The 19823-nt window shown below is 40.9% G+C and overlaps 2 protein-coding genes across 2 annotated transcripts in view; both read right to left on the reverse strand.

Moving 5' to 3' along the window:
• Nucleotides 1-9795, reverse strand: part of svild (supervillin d) — a 51182-nt gene extending 41387 nt beyond the window's left edge. Inside the window, exon 1 of the mRNA XM_037754971.1 lies at nt 9431-9795. The gene's annotated coding sequence lies outside the window, so the exon portion shown is untranslated. The remainder of the gene's footprint in view (nt 1-9430) is intronic.
• Nucleotides 9796-11399: 1604 nt separating this feature from the next.
• On the reverse strand, nt 11400-19090 carry LOC119479086 (glycylpeptide N-tetradecanoyltransferase 1-like). Its single transcript, XM_037754312.1, has 12 exons — nt 19016-19090; nt 18829-18931; nt 18479-18623; nt 16573-16691; nt 16328-16419; nt 15653-15769; nt 15333-15503; nt 13881-13989; nt 13530-13700; nt 13232-13399; nt 12919-13056; nt 11400-11798 (listed from the first exon to the last, which is right to left on the reverse strand). Exons 1-12 carry the CDS (start codon nt 19033-19035, stop codon nt 11775-11777), a joined length of 1377 nt encoding a protein of 458 aa, XP_037610240.1. The 5' UTR covers nt 19036-19090; the 3' UTR covers nt 11400-11774.
• Nucleotides 19091-19823: the final 733 nt, after the last annotated feature.

Genomic DNA, 19823 nt, shown 5'->3' on the forward strand with positions numbered 1-19823 from the left:
AAGTTGTACAGCTGTGGCAGCTCTGGGGGAATTTGCAGCCTAGCTCAGGGACCATAAAGGAGCAAAACAAAAGATGGAAGTGTCTTCAAGGCCGGGGAAATCTGAGTGACTTTCAAAAGTATTTCCTCCTTGCTTTGAGGTTTGGTCACGCCATGTGTATCCCTAACTATCCAAAATCTTAATACCAATGTTGGGAGTGTAAATAAAGCCACAATAAAAGTATAATTTAGGGTTAAAAGACAATCTTACCTTTATTCTGTTCAATATGCATCCAGAAAAAGTAACATACCAGTTGACAAATAATCAAAATACTGCCAGGAAGCGTAAAAAGGCATGTGCCCTATGATGTGTACAGTATGTTGCATGTTTGTGTGCATGGGTGTGTATGCCTGCAAACAGGTCATGTGAGCAACCATTGAAAGCAGATAGGCCTGAGTACGGGTCACCAGTCACTAATCCAATAACTCCATCTTCTAACCGATCTATCCAACCAAACAAATGCATCAGAAACCAGCCGGGGAGGGGGGGGCGGGGCCAGGGTGTGTCACACTTTTTTTAAGCCGCCCAAGTACAACAATCAACCACATACTGAGTAGACAATGTGTTTCTCATTAAAAAGCAATCATTCAGCACTTAAGGCGGTTTAAGTGCCCGGCCTGAAACCACACTGGCAAAGTGAAGTTTTAATTTCAATTGTGAAAGGCTCGCAACACTTCATCCTGTTCAAACGGGCCTTCGCTAATAGAGAGCTTCAAAAGGATGATTCTGACAGGAGGGGAGGGGGGGGTGTTTGTCTAACATGGCTAAAGCCCTTCATTCACATGACTCAACTCTCCCCTGGCTCTGAGCTGCGAGGAAAATTAGGAAAAGGGGGATGAAGTGACAGAGGAAGAAGGAAGAAGAGTGTGCAGGGTGGAGGAGGATGCAAAAAAAGGGGAAGTAGGATAAAAAAGAGACAACAAGAGAATGAAGAGAGATCAGAGGAGGGGAGGGAAAGAAGATGGAAAGGATTGAGGAGAGGATGGGCTTTTTGTGGGGGGGTGGATGTGATGGCTTTGTGGGGCATGTGTCTCCAGGGTGCCAAGGGGCCCCAGTCTGGTGGTACGGGGGTGGAGGGAGGACAATATCTGCTGCTGCAAAGGAGGAGGAGGAGGAGGAGGAGGAGGAGGATGGGGCGAAAACAGGGCCCGAGACTAATCCATCTCTCCCTCTCCCTCCCCTCTTTCTCACACAGACACAAACTCCCTCAAATCCCTTTTACCAGAAGTCCTGCTGACTGTAGCCAGTCACCCGAGAGCCAGTTGACATAACAACCCCCTGGGTACTCATGCCTGCACTCTGCTTTGCCTAAGTAACCGACACTGTAAAAACTACACTGACCTGCTTGAGGCGGAGCTACTATTGTCACTAGGCAAAGAAAGTGTGCTGCTCTGTCAAGGGGGACAGCATCATATATCATTCAAACTCAATAAAGAACTGAAGTTTAACACAGAGGAGCATGTGTGTTTACCTCTAGTTTTTTTGTTTACAGGCCAGCTCTTTGTCCCAGCCTTCCGGCTTTCTGTTTGCCGCAATTCAAAAGGAGCCATTAAAATGTGACGTATGGGAAAGCAAACAAGCAAAACTCGCACACTGCAGTGCACACACACACCGACACGCAACTGAAGAATCACAAAAACAGGTCGACAGAAATACACACTGGCTCTCCCAACAAGGCTGCAATCATGGAAGCTGTAGCGTGGAGTGGGAAGGGTGGGGTTTATGCTGCTTTATCTAGCTAGGGGATCATACGCGTGCACGCTCGCGCATGCACAACACGCACTGTGCTGTGTTGGATTCCTTTCAGAAAGTTAATGTGGCCCAGAAACAAACACCCACAGAGTTTTTTTTTAATGGGACAGATGTAGTGTAGTAGCCACAGTTAAAGCACCTACCCTCACACCGACTGCTACCCTTTGTTGCTCTCTGACATACGGAAAGCATTGCCTCACTCCAGCAACACTTCAGGTGCATTAAAATGGGCCAGCTTTGGATGGAAAGAGTGAAAAATGTGCAAATTGATTGAAGCAACTTTTTTTTTTTAAAGCTTGAACAAGGCCAGTTACTTTGAGTTGAACTTTTGCTAAATGTATTTTTCCTCTTCCATTTGTACTTCCAGCATTTATTTTACTAGTTCCTGAATAAAAATGCATGACAACAATAAATCCACTCGTGATAACGTGCGTGTATTCTTATTTACATATATGTTGTGACTGTGGTATGACTTCTATGTGTCAAAAGCATGCAACGCCAGCTATTTCTATTAGGAGTGGGAATCACTAGAGGCCCCTCGATACGATATTGTCACGATACTTAAGTCACGATACAATTTTATTGCAATTTTAAACATTTTGCAAAATGCTGAGTATTGAGATATGCTGAGTATTGCGATAAGATATATTGCGATTTATTACCTTTTTTCAAATGCAAATTATGAAGTTCAACATCTGTTTTATCTAATAAGATACCGTTTTCACTCTGTTCAGCTCAGAGTTTTCATTCACATATTTTGAGGTCAGAGGTCAAGGGACCCCTTTGAAAATGTCCGTGCCAGTATTTCTCCTCCAAAATTTTGCGTAACTTTGGAGCGTTGTTTAGCTTTCAACCCGACAAGCTAACATGACATGGTATGAATCAATTCCTTAGGATTTCTAGTTGCATATGATACCAGTATCACCTCTCTAGCTTTAAAACCAAGCCTGCTATAACATCTAAAAGAGGAACTGGATTAAGAGGTTAAAAGTTTATATGATAAAAGATCGGTACTTGATGTCCGTGTATCAATATTGCCACGCAAAATATCCCGATACTATGATGAACTGATTTTTCACCCACCCATACTTTCTATAAACATTCAGGCCTAAAACACAGAAATAATTTCTTCTGTCACTTTGGCTCATAGATCACTACAGAGTAACTACAGAGCTGTCTCCTTAGAAACCCGCTAATGCGATTTTCCCGCTTGTCAACAACTTATCAACATGGACTTCATCCCCAGAATGGCCGCCTGTAAGATACAGACAAGACTGAACAGAGAGGGAGGGCGACATGAGGAGGTGGGGGTGGATTGTCTCATCCGGTGAATCCTGCTGGTGGGGTTTCTCTCTCTCTGCTCTCTGGTGTCCACTACGCAGAGCAGACACCATCTGGCCAGCTGGAATGCCACTGAGCAGGGGGTGGAGGGGTTAAGGGGGTCCTTGCAGGGGGATGGGTTATGGCTGAGAGATGGAGTATTAACAGTAGTGGTATTAACCATGTAATGCCCCCTAAACTCTTTTAAGTGGAAAAAAAAAACAGAAATGGAAGAACACTTTGGGCAGCAGTACAGAGGCCATTAGTCTTTCGGTGTCCTGCATATATAATTATGAAACGCCTAAAGTGGAAATAAACTGAAATTGATCCAAAGTGTGTACTTACCTCTTCATATGATAATGATGCATGTGTGAGGTTTAAAGTAATAGTTTGCAGTTTTTGGGAAATACGCTTATTTGCTTTCTTACCAAGAGTTAGACAAGAAGATTGATGACACTCAACAGTGTCTGTATGAAGCTACAGCCAGCAGCCAGTTAGCTTACATTAGCATAAAGCGGGAAACGAGGGGGAATCGCACCTCTGAAGCTCACCACTTTACACCTTTTCACGATACCAGAAATTTGGTAGTTGATACCAAAAGTAAAACAATAGATCGCACTTCAACATACACTCCTTTATTACCATTTGCATACTGTTTTTTTGTTACAAACAGGTCATAATTCCCTCTTTATTATCTATTTTATATTGCTGTGAGTTTCTCGCCAAAAACTACATTTTACCAGATTGCATTTGAACACACCATGATAACCATAATACTACTGAATTACTGAATAGAGCCTGAATGCACCATAATATAAATCAATGGTACCTCCCATGTTAAAATCTACTGTAGGAGAGGTAGTGAATGTTAACTGTTAGCAGCCGGTAAGAAGCACAATCCTGCACAGAGCTAACAACTAACGTTAACTAGCTCTCGTCCTGCTGATTTCAACACAGATTTGTTGTTTGCAATTGAGCATTATCAGGGAAAAATAGGGTGCGTCCCCTGATCATACGTCCCAAACACATTTTCTATCATCCCCAGGACGACGTCAGTCTTGAGCCCTGACGGAACGAGTAGCGACACGTTTTCAGAATTTTGGCATCGACTTGGTACTGAAGTATCGGTTCTTGTAACATCCCTAATATTGTGTTTGGTTTGTTTTTTTGGTGAGTTATGTGCAGGAGTGTTGCTTGGCTGGGACCAGCATAAATCTTAAGTCACTGCTGATTGCCTGGCAACCGGAGAGTCACTGTTCCCAGCCAAGAAATAGTCCGGCACATAAGCCTCCGTAAAACCACAACTTATTGTTTTTACCCTTAGTTTTTGTAAAAATTTTAAAAACGATGATTGATTCGACCATAAAAATCAACTGCTTCCTCAATTCCTGTTAAACTGATATTTATGGCGCTTTAGCAGAAACATATTTAAAATCAAAGTACAATGGACAGACTTGTGCACACAATTAACTGGCAATAAAACTCTAAGAATAAGCTGAACGAGGGCATTATTATTTAAATACTCTCTGCAAACTTGTCCCTTAAGGTTAAATTCAAGGTAAACTTTACACCCCCTGTATAGATTGCATTAAAATGTTGCTGTGTCTAAATACAATGCTTTCACTATATCCCTCCACATGGTTTACAAAGATACATTTGTTTGTGCATGTTTTATTGTAAGGCAATAAAGCCCTGGTCGACATGCACAGAAAAGGTTGCCCGTAAACTCACTAGATTTGAACGTAGATTCAAAAACACTCTCTGATACTTTATTCTAAGGCTTTATTTTCAGTTGGTGTCAGATGAAATTCTGCTCTGGCACTGAGCTAAATCAAAGTGAAATGTAGTCTGGAGAGAAGCCTTGCGCTGCCACTACACATGGAAACTATTATGTGTGCGCAAATCAAATGAAAGTCTGAAGTATAACCATATGTTTATGCGCCATGCAAATATTACACTGGTTAAAGACGTCATTGAAGTGGGCCTTGGCGGTGCAGTTGCTGACCAAATACAGTTAGCGTCTTGGTGACGAAGCTGGAAGCGGTCCACTCTAACTGCTGGCTGGGTTTATAAATATGTCTTAGTGGAGATTAGCCTGAGGGTAACCCTCTAGCGCTCTTCCCTGTGGAGTTCCTATTGCTCACATTGTCACATCCCTTCTGCTTTATATAAATATTTGTACTGCAGAACTTCTTGGCTGTGCAGCCGACATCGAACCCTACTGAGAGCTGAGGAGAGAGCATGGGTCGGACTGGAGAGAGATGGGGTTGAGTGGGTGGATCTAGTGCTTGGCTTTTTGCAGCCAAGTTTTGCAGCTCAGCTGCAGCATGTTATTTAAAGAAGACCTATTATGCTCCTGTGCTTTTCCCCTTTCCTTTAGTGTGTTGTATAGTTTTTTGCATGTAAAAGGTCTGCAAAGTGACAAAGCATAAAGTCCACACCAAAGGGAGTTACTCTCCTCCACAAAAAAACTGCTCCTGAACTGCCTGAAACGCCTTGATTGAAGTCCCGCCTTTTCTTCCGTAACATGGTGATGTCACCAAGTAAGACATTTGCATAATACCTCAAACAAAGCTAGTTAGAGCGGAATCTGAAGAATTTGCTTCGGTTGACCAGGAGCTCCAACAGAGCTTTTCAGACAGAGAGTGAACAGCACAGCTGGTATGAGAAAAGTAAAGCATTTTTTGAGCATTAAAGCATGTAAACATGTTCAAATGGAAACCCAAAATACTAGTATGAACCTGGATGTAAGCATAAAAGGTCCTCTTTGACTGTTAAATAAGTTAGTAACACATGCAGGTGAAACTTAAGACTCAAAATGCTCAACTAAAATGTAATATTATGCTGACTGTAAGAGCCAATTATGCACATATTTGGTGAAATTGTTTATGTCGGCATGACATTTTACAGAAGTTCTAGTTTGTACAACAGTGTTTGTATAGTTTAAATAGACCATGTAGGATTACGATGTTTACCATTACTTACTTACAACAGGATATAGTGTCGTAAGGCAGTTTTTCAGTGCACATGGTAAAAAGGAGGCTTTGGGAAGATGCTGTGAAGTCTGCGTAGGTGTGGATCGCAACAGGTTTTTGACTGTGTTATAAACCGTGTTATATATAGGGTATATAGCATACAGTGAAAGTGTGATAATGTTTAACGTATGAAACATCAAGTCGGCAGTGGACCGAGCGAGATGTAACTTTGATGGAAATCACCTGCCGTAATGTTGTAATTGCTTCTCAAATAAACCCTTGTTCAAGTTTTCCCTGCCTCCTGTGAGTACATTGGGTCGTCACAAAAAAAGGATAGATTAGTGGAACACGAGTCAGAACTGAGACACCTTGCAGACTAAGTGGCTTAGGAACTTGGGAGCACGGTAAAACGGCCACTACACTGACCATGTGAAACAATATCTACTCCAATAAATAAATGCTTCCCTTTACATACGGGCTAATGCTTCCTCCTGAGTGGTTTCAATATGATCACAAACATAGGGCCACAAATATAAATGTAACACTGACAAGCCTTGTGCTCCTTCATGCTCTCTTTGCCAGTGCAGAAATGCAGAATAGGAAAAGTTTCAATAATCCCAGGGACATTCCTCTATAAAATAATGTAGAAAAGCAATCAAAGCATTGCCTCACCGATCCAAAATAGATAGAAATCGCTCATTTTGAACTAAACTGGGGCATCTGGTTGCACAAGTGTACTTATTTTGTGTCTTTCACTCTAATAGCCTTGTTAAAATCCTTAACTACCCATTTAAATCTAATTTACAATCCCAATTTAACGAGAGGGTTTTTTTTTTACATCCCTCCAATTGCTTATCAGCTACACTCTGTGTGAGGTACATTCACTCAGTGCACCAAAACCAAATCTCAAACTTACACCTTCATCATGACAGAAGGTTGGCAAAACTGTAGCAGAACCTGTAGAATAAAAAACCCAATGAGAGACTGATGTGAAGAGTTAGGAGGAGGGAAAGTCTTCACAGAAGCCATAAAAACAACAACGCTGCGATTCAAACCCTTGTATTCCTTGCTATTAGCTATTCGGGAATTGAAACTCGATCTACAGTTTCACTCTTGACGTCTTGCTATGAAGAAAAACAAAAGAATTAACAAGTTAATGTTGAACAAGACAAGTCTCTGCAGCAAGAGCCCTCATCCACAGCATGCTCCTCCGCCCTCCAAAAGCCCTCTCGCCAGTGTTGAGTAACAGGATCCCTGCTGATGGCAACGCCACCCCCACACTGACACGAGGCGTTCAGGTGAATGTTAACACTTACCACAACCACATAACACTCACTTCAGCTCAACAACAATGGAGCGTCTGTCTCTTTGTTTGGGGTCTTTACATGGTTCAAAGAGGAGGCAGGTAAAGAGCAGCAGGATTACGTAAAGCATGACGAGAGCCACTCCCTGCTCGGACACGTTCATGCTCATTGGCCATCCACTTTCTGTTATTTCCCAACACGACAACAGTAACAGAAAGCAGCATGCTCTGTTGTAAATGAGTAAAAGAGTAACACAAACATGTGTTGTCTTGCTCAGACAGTGCCTGACACACAAACAATGTCTTATCAAGGCATGCATCAGTTTTCTTGCTCAACACCAGCTGGCTGTCTTGGTAAACCTGTTGTGACACAGACAGCCATACAGAGGGAAAATTACAGTCAAATACCATAGCCCTCGGATATGAAGCTTCAATGAGCTTAATTATATTCACCATTTGATTGATCACACAGTGCATTTTGAAGATACAGTGTAATGTACTTTAGATTATATCACTTTTCTCCCTAAAATGACATCATTTTGAACATAAACCTCTTAATTCACAGCCCGGTGACAAGACATATGGTTAAAAATCGTAGGAAAATGACTGCTGAAAGAAAATGCACACTGAATAAACAAAGGCGACACCTCACACAAAGCGTACAGTCACCATTTGTCAAAGGAAATCCAACAAGTCTCATCCATCTCAGTGTATACACAGACATTACCCAAGCAGCTTGCAAGTATTTGCACAGCCATGGCGGTATGACACAGGTAAACAAGACTTTGATTCCAAACTATTTTGTGCCAACACCCATAATCTAGTCTGTAGTGACATCACTGTAAGGTTGCAAGGTTGCAAGGTTGAAAAATAAGGTATAGAGTGATTCCAGCTCTCTTTACACTTTGTTTTCACAGGTGGTTTCTGCAGAACTCGACCCCAAATGCTCACCCCTCTCCGTCACTGTTTGCAAAAGGGATTCAACAAGTCTCTGTTGACCGATTTCCTAAGTAAGACAGTGGGTGAAAGGATAAAAAAAAACAGCTGGCTTGGATGTGCTGTCTCACAGGAGAACAAAAAAAGCTAAGCTAAGCTATTTTACAGCTAAACAGTACACTACAAGATGTTTCTGAAATCATTTGAGGAGAGAAATAGTTTGATTGAATAGATTGTTTGATCGGAGTTTGCGAGTGATTGACAGCTGCTCAGAGACAGCAAGGCTCCAGATCAGCTCTTACTGCTTGTTTTCTTCCGGTCTGTGAAATCTTGCAGATGCCATTAGGAGCACAGGAGGACACAGAGACACATGATTTTTTTTCAGATTACTTGTCTCATGCACTACTGTCGGAATATAGTGACCCTTTTTAATAAAAATAACTTTTCTCCAATTCTACCCACTGCTGATTTAAGAGTGATTTAAACATTATTCTCCTCTAAACTTACTATATTCTTTCATTTGATTAATCGTTAGAGGTCCAACATGTAAAACTATCCAATATTTCACACAAAGATGAGAGAAAAACACCCAAATTGTGCAACATAACAATGTTTTTTCTCTCTCTCTTCAGCTGCACAAATCCTAATTGTAGCCTACAATAACAATACTTTAACAATTTACTTTCTTAGACTATGCATTCTTTCAATTAGCTGTAATTGTGTAAGTGAGACTTGTAGTGGGGGTATCTGCCATTGTAATACTGCTCTAAATTAAAAAAAAAGTGTTGTTGTCTTCATAGGGTGCAGTTATGCAAAGGCACAAAAATAGCAAGTAGGCTTTTTAAGTGCAAGATTAAACAGCTATAATACCACTATAAATACTGTCACTGTGAGAAGTGTAGGCTGCAATGACAGCTGTTGACAGTATGACAGCGTTTCAACACATAAACCACACATCATATCCTTGACACATGAGCATTTCCTGAAACACCTTTTAAAATGCTTATAATTGTTAAAGAGGAAGCTTCCAGTTTGTGGTTAAGTTACACAGCAACAACACATTCATTACAACATAAACTGCAACTTCATACTGTGTATAACATACCTGTAATGCTTTATGGAGGTCTGCTGAAGCGTCAGCAAGCAAAACATCCACGGAGAGATGATAATAATACAGCTATTCAGACTAAATAGCACACTACTGTAGGTTTTAACAGCACGTTTTAACGCTACTAGCTAACGTTATGTTTTAGGAAAGTTCCTGACTATGCAAACCGTTACTCGACTACCGTTCAACCCGAGTCCTCGACGAGAATTAGAGAGAAAGAATTGAATTAAATCGACACTTGTCTTCTTTATAAAGCAGTTTTGCTGTCTCTATTCATCCTCCACCGTCGCTGAGTGGTGAGACACGGCTCTGTCCTGCCGGCAGCAGGGTGCAGAGAGGCGGCAGTGAGACGAGCTGCTGCTGCTGCTCCTGCTGGCAGCTCAACTTCAAACTGAAAATACATACTCGCTTCTGATTGGTCCAAACTCAGCGCGATGATACGTTCAGGTGCCTCTGGTAAAACGAAGTGTTGTTTGCCAACTTGTGTGTTTTTCGCAAGTACAGTAAAATAAAGAAGAGGAAAGAAAATTACATTCACTTATTTTTACATTAGTACTTACGTAAATATGTCTTGTGTGTGCTACTTTACACCTTAAACTTCAGCTCTACTTGATTTGCTTGCAACCCAGTTAAAGCTTCAGTAGGCAGAATATTTTTGTCATCATTGGGCAAATAATCCATAATAACCTTTCAGCATATTGTAATTCAAGTGTTCTGAGAGAAAACTAGACTTCTGCACCTCCTCGTGGCTCTGTTTTCAAGCAGCTTTAATAAATCTAGCCGTGTGACAGGAGACTTTGGCCAATCACAGGTCATTTCAGAGAGAGAGTGTTCCTATTGGCTGTTCATTCAATGGATGCAGCTGTCAATCACACGCAAACTCCGATCAAACGGTCAAACTAGACAGCGCTGATCAAATATGAATCAATATCCTGTTACTGTAATGCCTATTTCTCGCCTCAAATGTTTTCAGAATCATCTTGTAGTGTACTGTTTAGTTGTAAAATGAAAAAGTTTGCTCCGGCTGGTGGGCGGTACTTGGTATTTCATCAGCTGTTCTCATCATCAGTCGCAAACTTTCTCATTTTATCAGCTAAACAGTACACTACAAGATGTTTCTGAAAACATAACAGAATATTGATTCATATTTGATCAGCGCTGACTAGTTTGACAGTTTGATCGGAGTTTGCGAGTGATTGACAGCTGCTCAGAGACGGCAAAGCTCCAGATCAGCTCTGATTGGTTGTTTTCCTCCGGTATGTGAAAAACTTTTTTCTGCAAAATTAGAATTCCTCTATTTCCAACAGGACATGAAGGCATCACACAGCTAGGTTTATTAGTCATCTGTCCCTCTGCATCTCTTTGTCTTTATGTCTGATACTGTCCAACACGCACACGAATACACTCATGATTTATGTTAGTGATTTTCATACGCATCCAACAATAAAATGCAAAGCAGGTGATGCCTGCATCTACACTCCCCCTTTAGTTGCACACAATAAAAGGCTCACTGTAATGTTAGGGTTGCAGTGCCCCCTGTTCATAATAGAGAATGTATGCACCTCATGGTTTTATAGCTAGTGAACAGTGGCTGGTCTAAAACAGGGATGTTTCTAGGATTCAAAGACATTGGAGGCTCAGCCCAGACCTCTGTAGGTGGGTTATGGGGGGGGAGTCCTGCCCGAGGAATTACTTTTTTTAATAAACAAGCTCTTTTTTGATGTTTTTTTTTAATGCACTCTTTATGGCACCGCATTTACATGCAAAGTGCATGTCTAAATCGTTGAAAAATTGCAATGTGTACCTTAAAAAACTGTTGTTTACTTTCCAGATTACTTGTGAATTGTGTTCTTAAAAGTATTAGTCATTTTCAGTAATTAGTTTTAGTATTGAGTAGAAACAGAATACTTCACAACTGCTATAATTAAACATCTATTGCCTAGAGTTGGAAAAACGGTTAGATGCATTTATGTTAACATTAGTTTATTGGAATATCAAAAGGGTTTTCTTTTACTCATACACACACATACTGGTACTAGGATGTACAGGGTGTATTTTCTGAACTGCTTGAATGTATTTACTCAAACCTCCATCATGTCAAAAACAATAATTTCCTGTCGCAGAAACGCTGATTGAAATAACAGACATCCAGATGATGAATGTTTTTACAAATTAAATTCTGTCTTTATCGATTTGTGAGTGTGTTGTTTTATAGTTTGTCTGTTCATATTTTAAACCCAAATTCATTCTGGTGGTGATGCAGTTTGATGCCCACTGTCCTGCCGATCACTCTGGTACTTTCATCTTCACCACCCTTCACTCTTCTTTTAGTGGCAGCAGGTTAGTTGGGTAACACCAAGCCCACCTGTAAAACATACAGCTATTACTATATAATTACGGTGTGACATTAAGAACTTGCATGGCAGACAATTGTATATAGCACTGCAGCACTTTGTATTTCTGTATTTTACCTGCAGTGTTTGTGTTTACAGTTTTAGTAAAGGTCACGATTTGCTGCTAATATCAGAGTGATTTTTTAGCTATAATGAGATAATTTCCACCAACCTTATTGTGTGGCAATAATAGGAAATGTAAATCATGAATCTGTTCTCAAGGATGATTTTTTTTGGTAAGGTAATTCTAGATGTGTGATTTAGTTTTTCTAGGACTTAACTCCTTGTTTGTACTTAAATTTACTGCATGACCAACGAGTTTTCCAGTGTGTAGTATACAATTATTAGTGGAATGAAAAAGTTATATCTTTCCAGAAACATTTGCATAAGGAGGCATTACAAGTTGTATTTGTATTCATATTCAAGAGTTTCTTTCTACTCTGCTGCACCCGATTCGACTGTTATCAGCTCTTTAAATGGGCGGTATCAGTCGTCATAGCCTCATAGATGTGGGTCAGTAGGAGCCTGCTCCGCCTACTATGTTGTAAAAGAAAGCGAAACTTAAAAGCAACACGTTCTAACACGTAAAACTGAATGAAATGCAAACAAAACAGCTTGTTTAGGTTTAGGCAACAAAACTACTTAGTTAAGTTCAGGGGAATAGATTGTGTTTTGGCTTAAAATAACTACAAAGTAAGAGTGAAACTTAAGGTTGTGAACATAAAGACAACTACGTGAAGTTGGTTTCACACAGGATGCGAAGTATTGTGTTCCACTCCATATGGAGTTTCACGGTGTCTAGACCAAAGCGCATGACTTCCGCTTTTGCTCATGTCAGAATTACTATGATCGCTGTCGTCTTCTTTTATTCCTTCTTTCGGTGATCGCCTATGTGAATCAATGATAAAACCTATTAGTGAGTGTAGCAGGCCCCTTCTGACCCACATCTATGAGGCTTATAACCACTGATAACACCCATTTAATGACCTGAAAACAGTCTAACCGGCTGTTTTATAAGATGGTGTGGAGGACTTTGAAAACACAGAAAGACAGTTACGTGTCTCTGCAGGAGGATACTACAGTATTCAGTACCTTGTCTGGGCTCATAGTAGGACACATCCAGTTGTACAGGTAGTAATGAAGGCGCTTGTCGTCGACACTGAACTTGAGCTTTTCCAGGAAACTCTTGTTATCCATCACATCGAGAGCAGAGAAGACGTCAAAACCTTTCTGTCAGTGAGGGAAAAAAAGCATTTATTTTGTTACAATACACAGTAAACCATACAATACATAGAACCCTATTCAAATTTGGAGTAGATTGATCATGTGTGTAGTTTGGAAGGGAGAGGTCTAAACATCTTGTGCACTTTTTAAATGAAGGGGAGTTTTATTCTGACACACTCACAGATTTAGCCAGGACCAGTGTGTCCTCCACGAGGTCGACCGGGTCTGTGGCGGTAGAGGCAACGTAGAGGAGATGAGCTGCTCTCAGGTCAGTGTGGACCAGGTGATTCAGCACCCTGGAGGAGACGCTGTAGAAACTCACCACGTCTGTCAGTGTGCCATCATCACCCTGTATGAGAGGACAGGAGGGGAATCAGTTATTAACTACTACAGCATGGTGAGTTTAAATATTACAGAAAATGGACAGCTCTTCCTTCTCCAAAGAAATGAAAAATTGATGACAAATTGTAAGGTCAGACCTCCACGACGTAGGTGTCAATCACGTTCTTCTTCGGTAGCAGCCAGTGCTCTACTTCCTGCAAAGACAGCACGGGTTTGAGGTGAAACTTGCGGAGGTTTGCCTGCAGTAGTGAGTGTATCCCCACAACATCTTCTTTAGTCATCGGGCGCAGACCTGTTGTCTTTGTCACCTGGGAGAGAGAGAGAGAGAGGAAGAAAAAACATGTTCAGTAAAAGCCTGAATGATTAAAATCAGTATCTTTAAACATTTTGTATAGGGCCAAAAGGTGAGTCAGGTGAAAATGCTGTGACCATGTCAGACTATAATGGCACTGATGGGTTTTGGTCTCTAGGTGGCAGCACAAACTAACCTCAGGCACACGGTAGAACTTGAGAGCTCTCTGCAGGTTCATGTTCTGCCTCAGACCTGGATAGCTCACCTCCGTCAGCTTTCTGGGATTCAGAGGGCGATTCCAGTACCTAAAAGATTCAGTTTGTTCATTTGTGTAGGGACAGTGAAGGTAGAACCTTTCTTCACAAGAGAAATACCAAAGATGAAATGTTTAAGGTACCTAACTGAAGCTAATTTGTAGTCCACATTGTAGTTGTTTGGAAGAAATAGCATATGACCGGTGAATAAAAAACAAGACTGCATGTTTGCTAATTAGGGGAACGAGAGTGGCCCCCATACACAGATAAAGAAGTTTCATGTTTTATTTAATTCTTCGTTGTGTTAAAGACACTGACAACTTGTGTGTTTTTCTCCATAACATGACATATTCATGATAAGCCATTACCAATTTGGGATTTCACTCTCAAAAATGCATCTAATCTGCTTCATCGGGACTGGGTGGGTGGGGTTTGAACCAGGCTTAGTCAACTAATCAGTCGTTTTGGTCTTAGTCGACTAAGATTTCTTTAGTCAGTTAGTCATTTTTTATGCTTTTTCATGCTGAATGACTTATTTCCAGGAAACTTATGAGCACGTCTCTGGTTAACACCAGATTTAAAGTGGTGCTTTTGAGTGATTCTTTGTGGAGAATCTCAGTTTTACAAATCTGTCCATTAAATCAACTAATCGATTCGTGGACAAAATCGTATGAGTGTTAGTCGACGAAGAATTTCTTCAGTCAAGGACCGATCAGATTTGATTGACAGTGACTTGGCAGCTCAGAAATAGTCAAGTCAATTTTATTTGTATAGCCTAAAATCACAAATCACAAATTTGCCTCGGGGCTTTACAATCTGTACGGGATACGACACCCTCTGTCCTTTACAGTGCGAACCTCTCATATGTGACATCACCTTTTTCTAAATGCACTCTGCTGCTTTAAACAAGTAAACAAAGACAAAACAGGAATTATTTAACTGCAATGTTAAATAACCAAAATTCTTGTGGCTTTGGCAGAACATTTTGCATTCAAGTCAAAATCCATCCCTCATCTTAAAGAGGACCTATTATATTTATTTTCAGGTGTATAATTTTATTTTGCGTTTCTATGCAAATGTGTTACTTGGTGACATCACCACGTTACGGACGAAAAGGCGGGACTTCAATCCAGGCGTTTCAGGCAGTTCAGGGGTTTCTTTGGGGGAGAGTAACTCCCTTTGGCGTTGACTTTGGGCTTTGTAACTTTGCAAACCTTTCACATGCACAAAAAAACTACAGAACACACTAAAGGAAAGGGGAAAAGCACAAAAGCATAATACGTCCCCTTTAAGAAGTGTATTGAGTTTTTTTTCAGGAGCTTTAAAAGTGCTAATTGTGGCTTCACTTCCCATTTAAATCAAATGTGGAATCAACCCTGCGTAGCAGCTCCTACCTGCAGGAGCTTATTGGTGTGGGCAGCACTAGGCCAGCTGTGTACACAGCCTGGTAGAGGCCCTGCTGGTTGACCCGTCTGGTGAGCTCTCGGATCAGAACTGGAGTCATCCGCTTGAGGCGCAGCTTCTTATGAACACACAGGAGTTTGACCTGTGCCATCCGCTTCTCCCTGCAGGAGAGCACGTTTTGAGCATTTGCTTTGGGATACTTTCAGGTAAAATTGCTACAGTTTTTGTCGGCAAGTGCAGTGAATATTAATATAGCATCATCAGATTTCACATAAACACACATCTTTGCATACATTTACGAGCTACTCACGTCTCATATATGCAGACATCTGCGGGAAGAGCAGCGATGAAGCCGACTAACTTGTTATTGGTGTCTACTCGCACGCCACAGTGCCACTGGGCCAGCCAGTTAGGAGGTTGTAAAGCCCTTAAGAGGAAGAGAATGACATTGTCTGCAAAATGACTGTGAATACATGCAGGGGTAGTTCAATAAACTCTAATTAAGGACAATATCCAATAAAAGGAATGAGCATGAGATGACTCAGCTGAATGAATACAGCAGCTTTCTTTCACCTCATGGCCAAAGATCTGCGCCACTTCCTTGATTGCTCATGTTAATTATTCGTATCAAAGTACTTTTTTTCATGTTTTGATGTAAGTGTTCCCCGAAGTATACACTATATAATACAGATCACGGAGGAAAAAGGCAGTCGTGAAGAGATTAGAGTAGCCGGCTTGTAACTGATAACGGTGTGTCGGAGGGTCAGGCTGGGAAGTCAAGTGGGAAAAATGATGTTGTCCTTTTTAGACTCTCAACACTTTAATTCCTTTAGTGCAACTCAGAGGCGTGTTGCAGTTGCATGGAACAGTTTTAAGGTGTGTTAATGCAAGACGGAGCGGAAACAGAGCATCTATCAATGAATAAAAGGGTAAAAGAAAGATATAATACATTCAAAATCTAGAAATCAAAGTGCTTGAAGCTTACCATTGCAGATACTCCGGCGAGAACTCATATCTGATCGTGTTGTCATCCTCTTCCATGTAGTTCTTATTGAGCAGAGTGCATAGCTCTCTCAGCTGCAATGATAGATGGAAAAAGAGTTGAATTTGCCTGAATTTGAGTACATTTTTCCTGAACTTCACACTAAGAAAAGTCCAGTTCCTTACCTCTGAAAGACCAGAATTAGACATAATGTGTGTGATGCAGTTTACATACAGGAAGTCACTTACTACTGTAGGGCTGCTCAGGTCCAGAGTGTCCCAGGAGAAACCTGGAGGTAGAGAGTAGGGTTCCTCACGAACACCGGCTTCACCCTCTATTATTGGGCCATGAGTAACAACACTGTCACCTGAGGACACCAGTAGAAAGAAAAACAAATTAAATACGAAACTTCTTTCTCAATATTGTAATTATCGTGAATGATTTATGGACTTCAAGTAATAGCTTCTTAAAATGAATATGCTGTTATAATGACAATGCTAAAATAGCATTATAGGGCTTCTTCTTCTTACCATTTTGTATAAAAGCATACATTAAAGTGTGCAACTGAGTGTTCCGTATCAATTTAATTCAATTTAATTTTAAATGCAATGTCATAAAGAGCAGCAGTGGAGTTAAAGGTATCCAGAGCGATGTTTTGAGGAGTGTCTCTCAGGTGCCGTGCACATTATGCACAACCAGGGGGAATATGATAAACACGTCTGCCCACAGATGTTGGTGGTAATGTGCTGTCAAAGGTATAGGAGTGTGCCAATAAAATGATAAAAGTATAGCTTGAAAGTTGATGTAAACAATGTAGATTAGTTAAGGTAACACAATCCACCTACCAGCATATCTACAGCTCAATAAGAGAGTTATAACTTGTAGGAAACCAAAGTGTAAAATTGACAATTTGCTGTTTTAAAGTGGGTTATGTGCCAAACTATTTCTTAGCTGGGAGGAGTTTCTGCCTTTAAATGGAAGTGAGCCCGTGGTTTGACGCTGCTAGGCAACGGCAATATTAACGTTACTGTCGGCGTCTAGAAGCCACTGAGAATGACAATTTAGCAAGCTAGTGAGCGGGAAACGTAATGCAGTAAATAGAAAGGCAAACAATTGACTAAAATTACAATATGTTCACTTATCATCGACTAAAAAAGGAACTTCCATGGCCTCCACCATTCCCGAAAACGTTAGCAAATGCATTGAAACTCGTGAACTCGTGGAAATTTCCACTTACAAGGTCGTGAATATCACAAGAGAGGGGGGTTCATACGGACTCTTCTCGTAAACACGGTAAACACGACCCCATTTGAAGGCAGCAAGTAATGGTGCCTTCAAATGGGGTCGTGTTTACCATATGAACGCCCCTCTCTTGTGGTATTCACAACCTTGTAAGTGGAAAGTTTCTGAAAGCTCAGAGTTTACGAGTTGTGACGTGTTTGTTGAGGTTGTCAGAAATGGCGGCAGCCATGGAAGTTCATTTTTTGGTACATAATAAGTGAATATATTGTAATTTTAGTCGTGTATTGTTTTTCTTCCTAATTTTATAATATCTCTGATCAACGTGTTGATATTCCCAACTGCCTAATCCATTTACAACAGTAACGTTAATATTGCCGTTGATTAGCAGAGATGTTCTCACCACTTAACCACTTCAACGCCAAACATATTGTGTACACGACTTCCCGTGTTGTAAACACGAGCTCACGAGTCTCATTTGAAGGCACCATAACTTCCTGAAGTCTCTGCTGGTTGCCTGGCAACTGCTCAGAGCCAAGAAATAGTCCAAAACATAACCCCCCCCCCCCCATATAAAAAAAATTATATTTTAACATTGTGGTTTTGGTACAAATTAAATTAAATTAAACAAGACATAACATGTTAATTACTGAGCTTTAGAAGTGCTACTAGACGGATTTTGTTACCGTTGGACAGAGCAGGCTAGTTGTTTCCCCCTGTTTCCAGTCTTTATGCTGAGCTAAGCTAACTGGCTGCCGGCCTTATATTTAGTGGACAAATGTGTGAATGGTATCTCATCTAATTCTCACTGCAGAAAGCGAATAAGCATATTTCCCTAAAATGTCAAACTTTTGCTTCAAGTATAACTTTGAGCCAATGCTTTTGTCTTTCGAGTATTCAGGAATAACTTCTCACCCAGTCTGGGGACGGGCTGCGTGTCCCAGAAATGGTACGTGTGTTTTTTGGCCTGCTGCAGGGTCTTGGGCAGATTCGGGCCCATGGAGAAGAGGTGGAGGGCTCTCTGGATCTCCTGCTGCTTCGTCTCTGGCAGAGAGTCCAGCTAAGGGCAGGACAAGAGAGGCAAGGACAAGTTACTATATAATCTTCCACCAAGAACATTGACGTTTGACTGGCACACAGCAGCATAAATCAGCTTGATTCCTACAGCCAAAACTGGTAATTTCAATACACCCACGCACAAGTTCATGAGCATTCACATTGTCACAAACACAAACCAGCACTCAGACTCAGAGAAAGACACAAACCATAGCAAATGGGTCCCTGGGTGTCTCTGGTTTCCAGGCATCTTCCTTCTTTTGCTTCTTTTTGCTCCCTTTTAGACTCTCATCCTCTGTCAGCTTCTTATCACTGAAAGACATTTTCATGCACTTGTATATAAGGGTGAATTTTACTGAATTAATTTTGTACTAACTGAAGAAACAGAGAACTTACGACAAGTTTGAATCAGTCATTGTGAACGAGTGCGAGTCTTCGAAGCTGAGGGTGAATCGGGGTGTTTTTCTGACACTTTTTGTGGTTTTGTCAGTTCTTATCTCGGGGAGCAGCGATGGGAGGAGAGTCACCCAACCCCAACTCCCACCCAGTTGATAGATAACTGAGGACAATACTAACAATTAAATAAAACTTCTCACGGTCTTCATGTGTCATACAGCTGCTAAATACAGCACTGCGGCAGATTAAAGCTTATAGCAGCTTGATCCAGGCAGCGGATTTAATTGGTGAAAGTTGTCTAATTGCAGAGTTCCCATATAGTCCTAAATTTAAAAGTCAGCACTTTTTCCACAACTTTATATCGCTTGTGGGCCCGATAATAGTCTGTGTTCAGTATAATGTACAGTATGTTAACGCTGACTCAGCAATTTGACCTTATTGCCAAGTTGTTGTCTGTTATTATATACAGGGTAATGAAGTAAAAGTCAAGTAAAAGTCATACAACTGGTCACATTTAATTAATTCTCAAATAAAGTTTCATGCAATAAACATAATTTGAAATAAAATTGACTCTAAATTGTCCGTAGGTGTGAATGTGAGCGTGACTGGTTGTCTGTCTCTATGTGTCAGCCCTGTGATAGTCTGGCAACCTGTCCAGGGTGTACAATGTCAGCTGGGATCAGCTCCAAGCCCCCCTGCGGCCCTGAATAGGATAAGCGGTTACAGATAATGGATGGGTGGATGAAATAAAATACACAGCAAAGCAATAAATATATATATATATAAGTAAATTATTAGTGATTATTAC

This window comes from Sebastes umbrosus, chromosome 20 (genome assembly GCF_015220745.1).
Source record: "Sebastes umbrosus isolate fSebUmb1 chromosome 20, fSebUmb1.pri, whole genome shotgun sequence".
NCBI classification, from domain to species: domain Eukaryota; kingdom Metazoa; phylum Chordata; class Actinopteri; order Perciformes; family Sebastidae; genus Sebastes; species Sebastes umbrosus.